Raw genomic sequence first — 17889 nt, 5'->3', positions numbered from 1 at the left:
AACTTCAAACAATTAAATGTCCCGAACGTGCTTGGAATTTGGAGTGTTGTTTTTGCTAATTGAAGGTATTTCTTATGAAGGGTCTTGCTTTCCTGGGGAGAACAACCGGAGTTCCCTTTCCTTAAATTTCTTAACATTTGGTCAACATTATCTGCACTTACTTTTTGACGTATAAATTTTGTGCGTATACGGCGATGGAAAATCTTAGAAATCCACGTTCGCTCCAGCTTTGCCCCACAAACAAGGTAGAATGGGTGCATATAAGATTCGTACCCACTAAAAACCACCCCAAGTCTTTCTAGCCGCAGCCTCAGCCGCGCGGAGCCACAAGTTACGTATTACTTTGCGGGGTTGGTTTACCTTTAGGAACTCGTCCATCTCTTCCTTCTTTCCTCTTTTTGCAACTCCTACTTTATTCGCACGTTTGCGGAAGAAACCGTAATCCAGTTATCCTTCGACTTCAGCATTTTCACAACTATGTTCTCTCAAATTCATTCTCCTCATTCTCCTCATCGACCAGTAAAACATGATATGCTTTGGATCCTCCGATATCCCACCGCATTAAGGACAATTCGGCGAATCATCCAATCCAAATCAGCAGCAGATCCTGCCTATATCAACCATTGTGTCGCGTGAGGAAGTGAGTAATATGGTAGGCCTCCCCGTGCTTCTGCTCTAGCCGCACCTTAATGTTGCAAATGAGCCTGTGTGTCCACCGACTCTCCGTAAATTCGTCCCATCTGTGTTGACGGGTCATTTGATTCTGACCTTTTTGCATTCTTACGTTCTATGTGCCCCTCCCCATTTGGCTTGCATGGTGCATCCCACTCATTTCTTTCGCGAAAATGTCGACAAGGATCATGACCGAAACCATCAGCACTGCTTCATCTGATGTTGTTCTAAAAGCACTGAAAACGCTCAAAGCTATTAGCGGGTAAACAGAGTTCACCAACTTCCGTCTTTAAGAGTTTGCAAACGCCTCTGCCCACACAGGTGACGACTAAAGCAGGATGGCTCGCACGACTCCGGCTAGAAGCAACCTCCGATAGTGTTCCGGCCCACCAATATTCGGCACTATTTTTGCAAAAACCGCGGTGGCGCTGACTGCCCTTTGCCATGCATACTCTGAGGACTCTCCAAAGCTCAGTTTGGTATCAACTATCACTTCCAGATCTTTGATAGCCCGCTTTGATACAACCGCATATTCACTGACTTCGACTTTGAGAGTGTTTTTTTTTTGCCGGTTCGTTATTAAGGCCGCTTCCATTTTCTCGTCCACCAAGGTGATCCCGGTTCTTTATAGCCAATACAATACCGCTCTCACTGTTTCCGTTGGGTAGACCTCCACATTCTCTGGGTATTTTGCTGTAACAACCACAGCTAGATCATCTGCAAAGCCAACAATCGTAGTCCACACTGGGACAGGAAGAGTAAGAATCTTATTATACATGATATTCTAAAATGGGGTACCCAGTACAGAACCCTGTGGTACCTGGGCTGTGACAATGTTCTCGATAGGAAGCACATCCGTCCAGTAACAGAGAGTTTTCTAAATACTCAGGAACTTCTATGTCAGCCAACGCCCCTTTAATTATGTTCCAGTTGGCTGAGTTGAATGCATTTTTGACATCCTATGCTAGCATGGCACAGCAGTCGTCAAAAACCAGTGCGCCTTTTGTCAGGTTAATGACCATGCTTCATGTATCCACCATAGAGTGGGCACGTCAGAAACCAAACTGCACTCTGGCAAGCCATTGCTACCTTCGACGACGAGTACAAGTCTATAGTAGATGACTCTCTACATAATCTCCCCTTCAATGTATCCAGCAGCCAGATAGGGTGACATAATGGTAGTTCCCCAGGAGGCTTGTTGAGCTTGAGAAGCAACACAAACTTCTACTTTTCTCACTAAACAGGGAAAATTCCTGCTTTGGGCACGCCTCGAAGGTATAGGCGAAAATGTTGGACCTAGTCTTCACTACCAGTTTCAAATGTCTATTAGGGATCCAAACCTAGAGTATTATTGTCGCCAAACCTACCACATGATTCCCGCTACTCATCCGCAGTTACTGGAGGTTTTATGCCCCCGTTGACCTAGACAATTATTTGCCTTCCGCTATTTTTTGGCGAGGAAACTGACTGGTAATAATTTCTTTTAGGAGGCGCGGACACGCCACCTGGGGTAGTCTCCGCAGCCTTTTTATTGCCACCCTGAAGGCCTCACCCCAAAGATTCATATCGCCATGGTCGCGTAGCTGTCTGTAGCAATTCTTTTTACTCCTCCGAATGTATTTTTTAAGCGGTCAAACCCGTGTGTCTTCTCTCCACCACCGCTACCGATCTTTCCCTTGGGCCTCTGCTAAAGCCCCCTTGCCCAGAAATATACAGCTCGTGAAATTCCGATTTCGTTGTTTCCTCAGCAGTTGAGTTACCTACTGGGGTGCAATTACTTAATGGGCAAGGAAGTATCGCATCGCGTCACCCATCAGATGATTTGGGTGGCTTTCGCTCTAGCTGTACCATCTAGGGATATGTCGGGTTTGAGCGCCGCACTAAATATGTCCCCCTCGGAACCCCTAGTTATCCAGCCGGGCGAACCATCTGGAATGCTACGAAAGCTCTCTTACGAGCTCGATTTGCCCTTGATTTCCATACAGATTGTCTGGTGGTTGCTGCAAGTATAGTGCTCACTGACTCGCCAAGTAACTCTACTGGCTAAAGCAGTATTCACATATGTCAGGTCCACTATATACCCCAGGCCCCTTCCCGCTGAAAATGTGCGAAGCCCTAATATTCATCAACGTCCTCTTATACCCGAAATCAGAGCGCTCAGTATCTGTTCATATTCGGCAAATATGTTGTTGAGTGGAGCACAGCAGCTGTAAATGTGAACTTCTTCCACTTTCGCTCTGAAAGTCCCTGAAAGGCTTGTTCTCCGTAAACCTATAGCGTTTTTTGGTCCGTTTGGTCTTTGACCCAATTGCCACCAAAGTGGTTTCGATATGGCTCACTAATTTTGCCTACGTTGTAGCTTTCCTCACAGATGGTTTGCGAGAATAAGTCCCGCGCTGCCTGGCAATGGTTGAAGTTGATTTGTATCAACGTCATCTGCAATTTGTGTTGAGGGTGATTTTGTACTCCGGCCACATACTGCTGCTTGCAATGTGCCAATGGTCCACTCCCTCCTTCCCTTTGCATTGTAAGCAATTTGGGCCAGATCCACAGTCCTTGCTGATATAGCAATCCACTCCGCACCTCCTGTATTGCCTCGACTTGTCATTTGGGCTGGTGCATGCCTGTAACTGAAGCCACGCTGCTGACAGTTTGAATGCTGCCTCAACTACCACACTGATGCTGGTGGTTTGTGTTCGTTTGTAGGCTTTCCCCATGGTTTTCACTACTGACTCTTGTAGTGCAATTAAATCGAACTGCTTCTCCAAGGCTTCGGGAACCTCCTCCTCTGTGGTGATCTCAACTATACCTTCGCAGATTATAATGATCTCTGTCCTGCTAGCGCTGGGGCCGACTTCCTGCCCTAAACAGAGTTTGTCCACGGTTAGATCCTCGAATTTTTCAAGTACCCACAAAATTCTCCTTTCTGGAACCGTCAATGAGGCTGACTTTATCTCCCCAGTCAATGAGGTCCTCGTCTACTTTCACTCTCCTGAGAATGTCAGCATATGACGTTGATATTCACCTCTGGCCTTACATTCCTGCGGTTGTTTTTCTTTTGAGGTGCGACCTTTCTCCAATAATAATAATAATCGTTGGCGCAACAGTCCATATTGGATCAGGGCCTTGAAGTGTGTTAGAGCACTTCATTCAAGACCGTAACGGTGCACTACAGTAGACTGTAGGAGGCAATGTGGTCAGCATTGCGCTCGCCCGAGATTATTACCCTGATTTGACTCAGGTACTCATTCACAGCTGAGTCGACTGGTGTCCGACGGCAAGTCACGCTGCAAATCCCACTGCCACCAGTGAGATTTGAACCGCGTCCCTCCGTACGACAGCCTTGTGCTCTAACCACTGAGCTATCCGGACCTTTCTCCAAGAGGACCTTCTCCTACCTTTCTCCAAGCTCCACCTAAAGAAATCCGCTCCCTTTTTTCCCGAAGTCCCGGCTACAACAGATTTGAAGGCTGTTTCAGTCCTCACATGCTCCTTTTTTTAGGAGCGGAGCCTTTTGGGGCTTTTTATTTTTTCTCGAGATTTGTTGGCTCATTTTTCCCATTTTTCCTCCTGCCTTTCCGTGCACAAAAGGGATGACACTTATCATTACCCTTATATTTTGCGTATATTCCTGCGCTCGTTTAAGATTTGACACAATTCCCGATTGGTCGCTGCCTCAAACATCGCTTTCGATCGCAATGGCTTGTGCCCGCGTGGGCGAGAATCTGCAAAGAATCGAGTTTCTTCTGAGTGGGTTCCTCGATGCAGCCTGTTTTGTCCCTTCTGTACACCCCCCTATCATCGAGTCATCAGTATACGCCACCACAGCTACTCCACTTCTGTACTCAGTCAGAAGTAGCACTATCGGTTTTCCTGGTTAGAGGATGGGCAAGTGTAGAGTTTCCTTCCTTACCAGAACCAATTTGAATTACCGCGGGTGTGTTGGGACGGGTAGGTTGCTTCGAGAATGTCGGCGGTGGAAATTTCAATTCCTGCATCGCGAGGGAGATTAGTTACGTCATGCTGAGACGCAGGCAAATTACTGAGTTTCGGCAAAATCTGAAAACCTCATCGAAGATGTTATCATGGATATTGTCGACGGTGTTCTGATGGTCGAAACGGAAGAATCGGTTGTGATGAGCTCATTTCACAGCGTGGTCTATTCATCTAGGTTCGAAGCTTTTAGTCTGATAATGCGCGACAGGAGAATGTCTAGCTATTTAACTCGAAATATGCCTCCTGTGAATCCCATTTCCGATTGCTGGAGAAGAAAGTCGGACGTCTGCAATTACCTGGATAACCTGTAGAGTAGACGCGACCAAGTCATGTCTACTTGTATCGGACCTTATTCTATTTGCACAGAAAATTTACTCGTTTTGCATGAACCATAGCCACGAAGCCTCGTCACTCTGTGTGATTTGTTGATCTGGTTGTAATGTTTGTGTGTCTGAATTTTGTCGTTAGAACTCATTGGTTCGTGGAAATTGATTCCGCATCTGTTCCTTGGGTTAACCACGATATGCCCGAAATTATGTTTCTGCAGACCAAGTAAATGCCTGAGCTAGCTCCAAGAAATCTCTTGACAGCACTACAGTGACGAGAAAATTGGACTAAGCTGGTGCTTGCGCAGCGACCGCGCATAAATGTCGCTTCAAATCCTGGCTCCACATACGAGTATCTTCATATGTCAAACCTACAAATTGAGTAATGCATGTAGAGCTGCGCAGCGTGTCGTACTCATTACACCGGTATACCTAGACAAACAGCTCCTCGTAGTGAAGCTAGTTACAGTGAAAACCTATTTGTCTTTTCCTAACCCACTATACTACGGATGCACAGGCATATATCGGCCTTATGATAACAACGTTGGTGGTTGGAGAGTTACTCCTCCTGAACCTTAGAAGGCAAAGAGTTTGAGGCTTCCTCCTTATTGTACATAACACCATTGTGGTTTGGATTTATTGGAATCCCGCGTCTGAGGTGACAAACATCAATCAATGGGATGAAATGTGATATGTTTCTCCATATCTTTCTCAGAGTCTTGCTGACGGCAGCCTTTCATCCCTTCTGTTGTCAAGCAATGATCAACTTCTAATTCGGCATACAGCAATCTCTGCGTTACCAAAGCAAAGATCTACCTAGCAAAAGTATCATTAACACCATGTTCTTTCTTGGTATCACAGAATTTTGAGAAGGAGCACAACATTCGTGTCCACTTGCCGGCCGACCGAATCAATCATGGATTCCTCGCAACCATGTCGTATTTGCCAATTGACGATTACCACCTGTAGCCATTTTCGGTCTCGTTCCTCTCATAATTTGCCTTTGCCATGGATGAAACCTTCAGCTATCCTTTTTGAAAACCTAGCTGATTAGTTTAAAAAAAAAGGGGTTCGTGGCCCACAAAAGTTGAAACAAATTTCTTTTTAATTTGTATAGTTTATCTGACTCCTTCAATCTTCAATCGAATAAAGTTTTCTTGAAGTCGCTCAGGCGTGATGCAATTACTTCTAATCATCTCCGACGTCTCTCTCGCTTTAAAGCGAAGAAAAGATGGCATCCTAGTCGTGTAATAGTTTCTTTCAACTAAACGCATCCCCATGACTGCGATTCCACTGTTCAACATTGCCTTTGACAGCAGAGGTCATTTACTAAGTCTTACAGGTGATGAAGAAAAATCTCCGCTACCCACCTAACTTCTTGACCAACATAAATGACTCGTTCATAGCGTTAAACCTTCCTGTAAAAATGAGAAAGGTCACTGGACCAGAATCATATTATTTACATTTCTGAAACCTCGCAGGGAGATGATTTTGTATCTCGAGCTTCTGAAAAGTTATTCGAACATTTTCTACGACAGGCACCATGTGGCTTTTAGTAGAGCCACTTTCGAAAGCATCTTAATCGATTTAAAGTCTTCCGTCTGTGTCGATCCTCTCTTCAGTCCTTCCTCTTCCTCTTATATTTGTATTATCCTCCCTAAGCTTCTTTCATTTCCTGTGCATACTTTCCCTGTTTTAAGCCCTCTCATTGGTACGAGAAATTCTTTGTCGAATTATCGGATATCCTAACTGTGGTTTTCTCCTCTCTCCCTTTCGCTGTTTGTGCTGACTATAATCTCCTTACGCTCACCTGGCACTTTTGGCCCCTCAATAATTTCTAATAAATTCCTACACTCTTGACTTTCTTTATATACTTTCATGAACACCTTTGCCGCTTTTCAACACCACAGAAAATCACTTTGGTGGTGCTCTCAATCTTGTTATCTCCAATTTGTTTGTGCGTTGTTTTTCCCAATTTTCTAAAGCACTTCCTTTCGCGGCACCTGATGATCATCATGGACCGGTATCCGATCTAGGCCTGCCTTAATAAGGAACTCCAGACACCTCGGTTTTGCACCGAGGTCTACCAATTCGATATCCCTAAAAGCTGTCTGGCGTCCTGACCTACGCCATCGCTTCATCTCAGGCAGAGTCTGCCTCGTCTTCTTTTTCTACTATAGATATTGCCCTTATAGTCTTTCCGGGTGGGATCATCCTCATCCATACGGATTAAGTGACCCATCCACCGTAACCTATTGAGCCGGATTTTATCCACAACCGGACGGTCATGGTATCGCTCCCAGATTTCGTCATTATGCAGGGTACGGAATCGTCCATCCTCATATATGGGGCTAAGAATTTTTCGGAGGATTCTTCTCTCGAACGAGGCCAAGAGGTCGCAATTTTTTGCTAAGGGCTCAGGTCTCCCAGGAATATATGAGGACTTGGAAGCTCATAGTCTCGTACAGTAAGAGCTTTGACCCTATGGTGAGACGTTTTGAGCGGAACAGTTTTTGCAAACTGAAATAGGCTCTGTTGGCTGCCAACAACCGTGCGTGGATTTCATCGTTAGTTTTTACGTCTCGGGTTGTTCTTCCGATGATGTCGATATCGTCAGCATAGGCCAGTAATTAGGTGGACTTAAAGAAGATCGTACCGCTTGCAGCAGCTACCAGTTACCAGCTACCATCATCACTGATCACTTTCTCCAGGGCCAGGTTAAAGAGAACGCATTCTCTTGTCGTAGATCATTGTTGATGTCGAATGGTCTTAAGAGTGATCCTGTTGCTTTTCTCTGGCCTTGCACATTGATGAGGGTCAGGCTAGTCCATCTTATCAATTTCGTTGGGATACCGAATTCTCCCATGGCTGTGTACAGTCTTACCCTGGTTATGCTGCCATAGGCGGCTTTAAAATCGGCGACTTATGATTTACAAGCCGATGAGTTGCATAGACTATTTCTCCTAAACTTGGTGGTGGCAGTATTTGTCCATTGTCTTCAACTGTCGGGAACTCCAACTCGCCGATGTTCTGATTGTTCAGTAACTCATAAAAGTATTCAACCTATCGCTCCAATATGCCCATTCTATCGGAAATCAGATTTCCCTCTTTATCTCGGCAGGATGAACATCAAGGTGTATTAGGCGTTATCCTGCCGACTTGTCGGTAAAACTTCTTGCTCCCCAGTACTCTTCAAGTTCACAGACCTGTTGGTTCTCCCAGGCTTCCTTTTTCCGTCTGTAAAGTCGTGATAAGTCTCTGCGCGTGCCCGCGGTATGCAGCATTCTTCCGTTCCGTAGCTACCTTACATTCATCCTCAAACCAGCCGTTTCGACTCTTTTTGCGGCGGGGGCCAAGTATGTTTGTGGCCGTATTTATGATAACGTTCTTCAAGTGATTGTGAAGATCATTTGTGGATGCTTCAGCTCCAGGATCTCTGTTGACAGCGGTTGTTGCGGCATCCTTTTCCCTCTTATAGGTGTGGCGAAGAGCTGTGTTGTGGATGGTTTGAGTGTTAACTCTCACCTGATTGTCAGAGGGGATTCTGGGTGGTGTTGTTATTCGAGCTCGGGGCACCATCCCAACGAGATAGTGACGCGAGTCTATATTGGCCCCCCTATATGCTCTGACATTCATCAAGGCTGAGAGATGGTGGCGTTCGACCAACAGGTGGTCAATTTGGTTGAAAGTGGTCCCGTCTGGAGAGGCCCACGTATGTTTGTGGACCGCTTGCCGCGCGAACCAGTTACTTCGAACAAACATTTTGTGTGACACTGCTAATTGAATAATCCGCAGTCCGTTATCATTTGTATTTTCGTGTTAGCTATGAGGGCCAACGTATCGCCTAAATAAGGGCTCTCCTCCTACTTTGCTGTTAAAATCCTAAAATATGATTTTGATATCATATCTATCCCTATAATATATGAGCGACATATGTAGCGACTCTTCTCCAGGAAACCGGTCCCTGTAAAACGCATCTCCTATAACGCTGTTACATCCGGCCTATATTGCGATAGGGTATCGGCTAGCTGCTTGGGAGCCCCATTTCTGTACAGGGTTCCATGAGAAAATACGCGAATCTTTATTACTTTTCATTGCCTGGTTCGTCGTTGTGTTATCCGTCCAGTCCGAGGCTGCTGTTGTGGTTCTGCAACAAGTTGTTTTCCGTGTAGGGTTGTCAACCCTACTCAACTCTAAACCTGGAGGACCAGCTTTTGGTTAAGAAAGGGCGCCCAGCGGTCACCACGTGGAGGTGGAGATAGGGTTTAGTAGTAGAGCTGTTGATGTTGGTTTAGCAGGCATTTCCCAGGTTTTATGCTCCATCGTGGGTACCAATCCACGTTTCGCCCTGGTACCTATACTACATTTTGACGACCAGAAATTTCCAAACCCCGCTTACCCGCTTTTGCATTCAATATCCTTAGATTCCATAGTCATAGTAGTAGCCAATCACTACAAGGAGCCCCAGCAGATCCACATCCGAGAGGAGTCAAAAGCGCTCAACATAAATTTTAGCAACAACTTGAGATAGTCATTCTTTTCATTCACATCCCCACCACTCGATAGCACAACCGTGGTTCATTCCGCGTTCCCTATATCCAATTTTGTTTTGATTCGTTATCCGAAGCTGTTGAGAGTGCTCTTTTAAAGCGTTGTTTATCCTCAATTACCTCCCTCATTCGCCCTTCCAAGCAAAATTTCGAAGAACCACTTAGAAAAGGCCGTTCCTTATTTCACAAACATTTCTTCTATCAGATATTTGGCCGGAAGTTTCCTGCATAATATCTGATACTCGTATATTGTCTAAATGGTCCATAAGGAGATATTTATCGTGGTAATCCCCTGTAAGTGGGGTGTCCGTAGTTGTTAGGAAGTTTGAATATCAGAATGTACATGTTCAGGGGCATATATTGACCCGGGAACCCAATGGGTCCTTAAAGATTTATGTAATTAATTAGGTTAGTAACCATAATCGGATCAATTAGATTTGTGAGATAATTAGGTGGTCCTGAAGGAGATCTGTTTTATGGGTTTTTCCTGAATGTTTTCTATATTAATTTCGTTCCAGGCTGGATGCATGCGTTAGCGGACAGGCTGAAAATCCCTGTTTCTAACATCACGAACGCCGAGGCATATACGACGGCCTTGTATTTCACATTTACAAGTCTGACCTCCGTTGGGTTCGGCAATGTCTCGGCAAATACAGTAGCAGAGAAAGTGTTCAGCATCCTTATGATGTTGATTGGGGGTGAGTATATTTGCAATGAAGTGGGTTCGACTATATAAGAGATGTCAGGGAATTAATTATGCATTATGCTTGCCTGTTGGTTTCGAGCGGTTACATTGATGTCAATTTATTACACTTACTTGGAAGAACAAGCGTCAATTTCTCAAGAATTCAGTAACTTTTTGAAATATTCAAAAGGAAGCCACCTACACAGATTCAAGAATATCAGCCAATAAAGACGCCGTCAGTGTCATAAATTTCGAATAAGTAGAACCCAGAAACCTACACAGAATACAAATAAAATGCATGACTGGTTCCAACTACGTAGAACCTATCTCTTGCAGGAATCCCACCTCATCTATGTCAGTCACGAAAGGATATAATTGCGAATTAATGTTTTTCGTCCATTTTCTGTTATCTACAGCTCTCATGCATGCGGTGGTCTTTGGTAATGTCACAGCATTCATTCAAAGGATGTACTCACGTAGATCCATGTATGATAGCAAATGGAGGGATCTAAAGGATTTCATTGCATTGCATCAGGTACGTATGAATTGTATGCATGGAGAGTTTACTTTATTTTGAACAGCAAAGAGGAAAATAGCCTTATATGGGTAGTATGTGTTTGCCAGGATCAAATACTCTTGGGAATTACCTGATTCTGCCTTTGTGACGTTTGCGTCGGGCAGGATATCGTCATTGCAATGAATATTTCTCAATTTCGTTCTGGTAAATGTGGAATTCATTCGTTAAATTATCTTTGGATTTTGATATGAGCTATTGAGATTACGCATTACGTAAATGTGTACATTTTCCCAAGTGCATACTTGATTGGATATGAGGGCACGTTTCAGCTCTTTCTGTGCCCAGTGGCCTCCAATTTAATGTTCAGAGCAACTACTTTCATGGAAATTTAAGGGAGTGTGGTTGAAGCTGTCAAACGCATTATCGGAGCTTCCTTCATGTATAAACACCGTCTATTCTCAAAATAGTTATAAACACCGTCTATTCTCATTTCGAAAGATTCTTGACTTTTGTAGTGTTCGCGGCCTAGTGCCCTACGCAACACTGACCCCGCCTTTTCCAACGTCAAACGTCAAACGTCAACGTTGCAAATGACACCCAACGTGGGGCCCAACATTAGACATTAGAACACTAGATTCAAGCACGAAATTTCCTAGGTTCTAATTGAGTGAATCAGGGAAATATAGCCTATTCCAGCTCACAACTTCGCTGTGGTGCATCGGATAGAAGTACAATAATTTCTCAACATCGTTCCTGGCTAGGTTCTGCTAGTTTGTTTCGTTTACTAAGGGAAACCGCATCTCCGAGCACACAGGCCATTGTTGGGCCCATTGTACTATCCTCGTGAATCCCCTATTCAATGGCTTCCCGCCAACGGCGTTCGCAGGCTTTAGTGAATCTGAGAACATTCTCTAGAGGCACAGAGCGTACAGATTCTTCATTGAAGAAAACCAAGGTGTCTTCGTCTGAGATCTGAGGAGGCCTCACATTGGCTGCACATAGCAGAAACCACCACACCAATCTTTTCCATATGGTAGTTTAAGAAGCAGTGTCCTGTTAAAAGTCCTACTAGGGTTTTCATGTCCCACTTCTTAAGGGACAACAAAAATGCCGCTCTGGTGAGCCTAAGTTCTTTTACAAGGATTTTCGCCTACTGGAAAGGGTTCAAATTTCTCCACTCGGCTGCGTGAATCCTTGTAATTTCACCCTCCCGAGTAGACTTGACAGTGGATGGCCGGAGTCCAAGAGCTGGTTCAGGCCCCACTACTGTGGATCTAGACCCTCGGCGAGCCAGTCCGTCAGCCTCCTCATTACCAGCGATGTTATAGTGCCCTGGTACCCACTTCAAGATTGTTTCGTTCAGCTGGCCAAGTTTCGGCAACACCTGATAACAACTCCGCACCAACTGGCTTAATAGGTCGTTGCTGCTTAGTGCTGATAACGCCGCCCGACTGTCGGAACAGATTCGAATGGTGAAACTCTTCTGTTGCCAATGAAATGGGGTATATCTCCACCTGGTAGTCGCGATGTTTCCGAGGGGTCGGGCCAGTTCCAAAACCAGATTCCCCAAGACCATCCCTGCGCCAGATCCGCCCTCCATGACTGACCCGTCGGTGAAGATTATTAGGTCGATAATCCCGGGAGACTCGTGGCCATTTATGGACCATTCTTCCCGTTTGGTGATTACCACAGAGTATGTCTTTTCTAAGACGAATCTGGAAACCATATAATCGGTCGGGATCAGAACCACCGGATGTTTGTCAAGGAATTTCCAGATAGACACATGACCGTATGATTGGCCGCCTTTCCGCGCTCCAATGGTATCGAGTCTACATGCGTCGTTGACTACTTTCCGTTTCACCTCCAAGTGAATGGGGCGTAAATTTAGGATAGCTTCAAGTGCCGCAATCGGTGTAGTACTCATTGCTGCAGTGATACTTAGGCAACCAACTCTCTGAATCTGCGTTAGCAGCTTCCTGCTGTTAGCAAAGTTCAGTCTTGGCCACCAGACGATGCATGCATACATTAAAATGGTTTTGGTGAAAGTCCCCAGGCCTTATCTATTGCATTCCTACAGTACCAGAGCAATCTGCAGGATTTCTGACATTGTCCCTGGATATGGTGTTTCCACGTTAACTTGGAGTCGAAATGTTCTCCTAAATACTTGGCTGTTTATGCCAGCTAACTTTTTCGACCCTGCTTGCGCGAAGACTTTTTTGTCCTCCAGGAGCCACAGCAGGGTATAAACCAAGAGCCATAACAATGAAGAGAGAAGGATCCAACTGATTAGCAGCGGTTCGATTCCATGCAGTCTTGCCGCATCACAAATTGCCGCAAATGAGGCATAATTGAAGGCACCTTCGATGTCCATGAATGCGCCTAAGGTGTATTCTTTTTCGAACATCGATTTTTCAATTTTTGGCGTGAGTTCATGGAGTGCTGTCTCCGTGGATTTGCCTTTTTGGTAGGCGTCTTGCCTATGGTGAAGCGGGCACTTAGGAATGTGTGTATCCCCAACGAAGCAATCTACTAGTCTTTCTATTCCTTTTAGTATGATAGAAAGGACGTTAGACTGATCTGTCGGAAGCTCTTTGCGTCCGTGTAGGTGGATTTCCCTGGTTTCCGGAATAGTACACTTGTATCTATGGAACAAATTAAACGCCCATTTTACTGGCTCTAGTGGTACTACTTTGCATGCCAGATTCCGGTCTCTCTGTTGAGGGCTGTATGCACCTGTCAACCCCGAGATGGATGCTCCCTTGGGAAGTGCACTTGAGGCAAATAGTTTGCCGTTTCTTCATCGCTTTTTGTGTACCTCCAGTTCTGTAAACGTAAATAACCCAGATTCTGGCTACGTTCTTTAACAAGAATCCGCTTTAGCTTTGAGGTAGCCTCAAGAGGGTTAGTCTCTTCGCAAAAGTGTCTGCATGTTTAGCTGATCTTCCCCTCTTCTTTAGATCCTTTTGCGCCTCTTTACAGCGATTCCAGCAAGCGACTGAGTCACACTTCAGAGCACGATTAAGCAGCATCCTTGTCGTTCTCCTCTGTTTTGTCAAATCCGAGTTACACCATGGTGTTTTATCCTTCTTTGGCATCTTGAGCAGACAGCTTTCTTTGGAAGCTTCTCCCACGCTAGTTTTGATCCTCTGGGTTGTCTTCTCAATGCCAGCAATGGATTTGATGCGCTTCCCAAAGATCGGAGCTCAGTTCTATTTTATACGTCGCTCCATCTGTTTTCCGCAAATTCCGAAATAGAGTGAGTGAAGGTGGATCCCTGCCCATTACGAAATCAATGCGCCTATGATCTAAGAGTGTGATATCATTTGATACTCTCCACTCTCCGACCAGAGCCGCAATGTCAGGGGATGCCACCGTGATGTCGATGACCTCTCGCCTGGCAACGTTGAAGAAAGTGGGTTCAATACCCAAATTAAGGATCTGCAGGTCGGTTCCTTCTAGATACTTCAGTAGTCTCCTCTTGCATTGATGTGAGAACTTGGCATCACATCCTGCTATTACCTCCATGCCTCTACTTTTGGCATATTGGATAGCTCTGATGAATGTTCCAGTGGGAACGTCTTCTGCGTCATAGGGGAAATAACCAGAGCACCGTAGTGTATCTTTATCTCCATGTTGACTTTTTATGGTTAATTTAGCCGATGTGGTGTCGCCATCACAAAGGTCGTTAACCAAATTAGGCTATAAGTCTTTTGAGACTACCATGCAGGAGTGGGATCGATTTCCATTGGCATACAACAGTTCAGCATGTTGAAAGTTTACCCCACAGCCCGCAGCCCACAGCCCATGGTTCTTGTATGAGGTATATAAATACCTTGCAGCTATTGATCCGACGGCTGATATGATTTTAGGAGCCGCCACTCGTAACGTAACGGTCCCTAGCCGGTAGTAGAGCCGCAGTCCGATTTTTCTCGAACCTTCTTAACATAACTGATAGTGAGGAAAGTTCCCGGCTTATCGGCTCTCTTTCCTGTTTTGCTGCCTAGCAGAATCCAGGTGGATGTGTTGACGTTATTCTGCATACCAAGTTTTTCCAGAACCTCAGCACCATTCCGGTCTTCTTCTGGAAGCCAGACGAAGCACTTTTTTAACGATGGTAGCTCAAAGACCCTTTTCATCGTTGAGGGAGGAGCAGTACCGCCTGAGCCACTCATTCGTGTCTTCGTCGGCAAAGTTTAACCGTAACATTTTACGATATACACCTACCGACTCAAAGCAAATGCCTTGCGAGGATGCAGTCCTTACAGCTAGAATAAGTTTCCTCCTAAGCTGTTCGCACTGCTCAATATCGTAACCGGATGGATTAGAGTCGTCGTACAGGACCCATTCATCGGCTTCGATACCTTTGGCTGCAAATGAAGGCCTAGCCGTTGCCGGCCGAGCCCTCTTTACTGCCTTTTGTGTCGAAGAGTTAGGATCATCCGAGGACCGCTGCTGCTTCGGTTTCCCCTTAGTCGCAGGTGCCCCGAACGATCATCATCATCAACGGCGCAACAACCGGTATCCGGTCTAGGCCTGCCTTAATAAGGAACTCCAGACATCCCGGTTTTGCGCCGAGGTCCACCAATTCGATATCCCTAAAAGCTGTCTGGCGTCCTGGCCCACACCATCGCTCCATCTTAGGCAGGGTCTGCCTCGTCTTCTTTTTCTACCATAGATATTGCCCTTATAGACTTTCCGGGTGGGATCATCCTCATCCATACGGATTAAGTGACCCGCCCACCGTAACCTATTGAGCCGGATTTTATCCACAACCGGACGGTCATGGTATCGCTCATAGATTTCGTCATTGTGTAGGCTACGGAATCGTCCATCCTCATGTAGGGGGCCAAAAATTCTTCGGAGGATTCTTCTCTCGAACACGGCCAACAGTTCGCAATTTTTCTTGCTAAGAACCCAAGTTTCCGAGGAATACATGAGGACTGGCAAGATCATAGTCTTGTACAGTAAGAGCTTTGACCCTACGGTGAGACGTTTCGAGCGGAACAGTCTTTGTAAGCTGAAATAGGCTCTGTTGGCTGACAACAACCGTGCGCGGATTTCATCATCGTAGTTGTTATCGGTTGTGATTTTCGACCCTAGATAGGAGAAATTGTCAACGGTCTCAAAGTTGTATTCTCCTATCCTTATTTTTCTTCGTGTTTGTGTTTGACCAGTGCGGTTTGACGTTGTTGGTTGATTCGTCTTCGGTGCTGACGTTGCCACCATATATTTTGTCTTGCCTTCATTGATGTGCAGCCCAAGATCTCGCACCAATCGCCGCCTGCTCGATCTGGATGAAGGCAGTTTGTACGTCTCGGGTGGTTCTTCCCATGATGTCGATATCGTCAGCATAGGCCAGTAGTTGGGTGGACTTGAAGAGGATCGTACCTCTTGCATTCACCTCAGCATCACGGATCACTTTCTCGAGGGCCAGGTTAAAGAGGACGCATGATAGCGCATCCCCTTGTCGTAGACCGTTGTTGATGTCGAATGGTCTTGAGAGTGATCCTGCTGCTTTTATCTGGCCTCGCACATTGGTCAGGGTCAGCCTAGTCAGTCTTATTAATTTCGTCGGGATACCGAATTCTCTCATGGCCGTGTACAGTTTTACCCTGGCTATGCTATCATAGGCGGCTTTAAAGTCGATGAACAGATGGTGCAACTGTTGTCCATATTCCAACAGTTTTTCCATCGCTTGCGCAGAGAGAAAATCTGATCTGTTGCTGATTTGCCTGGAGTGAAGCCTCTTTGGTATGGGCCAATGATGTTCTGGGCGTATGGGGCTATCCAGCCTAGCAAGATAGTGGAGAATATCTTATAAATGGTACTCAGCAACGTGATACCTCTATAATTGCTGCACTATGTGATATCTCCCTTTTTATGTATGAGACAGATAATGCCTCGTTGCCAATCGTCAGGCATTGATTCGCTGTCCCATGCCTTGAGCACAAGTTGATGAACCACTTGGTGTAACTGGTCGCCTCCATATTTAACCAATTCGGCTGTAATTCCATCGGCTCCTGGCGACTTATGATTTTTTAGCCGATGAATTGCACGGACTGTTCTCCTAAACTTGGTGGTGGCAGTATTTGTCCGTCGTCTTCAGTTGGCGGGACCTCCAACTCGCCGATGTTCTGGTTGTTCAGTAGATCATCAAAGTATTCAACCCATCGCTCTAATATGCCCATTCTGTCGGAAATCAGATTTCCCTCTTTGTCTCGGCAGAATGAGCATCGAGGTGTATAAGGCTTCATCCTGCTGACTTGTTGGTAAAACTTGCGCGCCTGGTGCGGTTGCTCCCTGTACTTTTCTAGTTCACAGACATGTTGGTTCTCCCAGGCTTCCTTTTTCCGTCTGTGAAGTCGCTTCTCCGCTCGACGGAGTTCGTGATAAGTCTCTGCGCGTGCCCGCGTTCTTTGAGAATGCAACATTACTCGGTATGCGGCATTCTTCCGTTCCGTTGCTAGCTTACATTCATCGTCAAACCAGCCGTTCCGACTCCTTTTACGGCTGGGGCCAAGTATATTTGTGGCCGTATCCATGATAACGTTCGAACGTTAACGAACGATCCTTTCCCTTAATCTAGGCACAGCTCTTGAATTGTGCGCTGCCCGGAGGCAGTTTGCCCGGAGGCGGTTTGCCGGAGGCGGATTGCCCGGACGCGGTTTGCCGGAAGGTGGTTTGTTGTCCGTGAATCCATGGGCAGGACTTCAGCCGCAGCAGCCTGGGGTCAAGAGTGCTGACAGAAGGGACCTGCTTCGGCTAGTCCGTTAAGGATTGGGTCCCAATTAGATTGATTCCCACCTGAGTAAATGGAAAATCTGAGTTCAGGTTCTCCAACGATGAGCCCCTTCACTCGGCGTTGGATCGTCACGATCGAGCTTTAATTGTGTTTGTTTAACAGGTTTATGTTTTTTTGTTTTTCTCATAATTGGCTACCAGGGCCTCAGTTTTATCGGGAAAAGTAGGTCAGAGGCAGAGTCCCTTTTTGCCGAGAAAAGGCTAGTTGAAACTGGGGGTCGCCTGTTACCCAAAGTTCACCGTTTACGGCCACATCTTAACCCCTGCGACCATTCAGCCCGCGGCACGGTAGTCGCACCTTGGCTTGGGGTATTGATCACCACTTGGCTTCAGGTGTCACCT

The 17889-nt window shown here is 45.9% G+C and overlaps 1 protein-coding gene across 3 annotated transcripts in view; it reads left to right on the top strand.

Annotated features, from left to right (window-relative positions):
* The window catches only part of LOC119646646 (potassium voltage-gated channel subfamily H member 8), a 263584-nt gene that overhangs the window by 215709 nt on the left and 29986 nt on the right, over positions 1–17889 (top strand). For all 3 annotated transcript variants that reach the window (XM_038047162.1, XM_038047161.1, XM_038047160.1), the window contains exons 10-11: positions 10063–10242; positions 10646–10764. In XM_038047162.1, the coding sequence (XP_037903090.1) occupies positions 10063–10242; positions 10646–10764 (299 nt within the window). The remainder of the gene's footprint in view (positions 1–10062; positions 10243–10645; positions 10765–17889) is intronic.

This window comes from Hermetia illucens, chromosome 1 (assembly GCF_905115235.1).
Source record: "Hermetia illucens chromosome 1, iHerIll2.2.curated.20191125, whole genome shotgun sequence".
NCBI lineage: Eukaryota > Metazoa > Arthropoda > Insecta > Diptera > Stratiomyidae > Hermetia > Hermetia illucens.
Note: the sequence above shows the minus strand (reverse complement) of the source record. Positions and strands in the feature narration are given on the sequence as shown.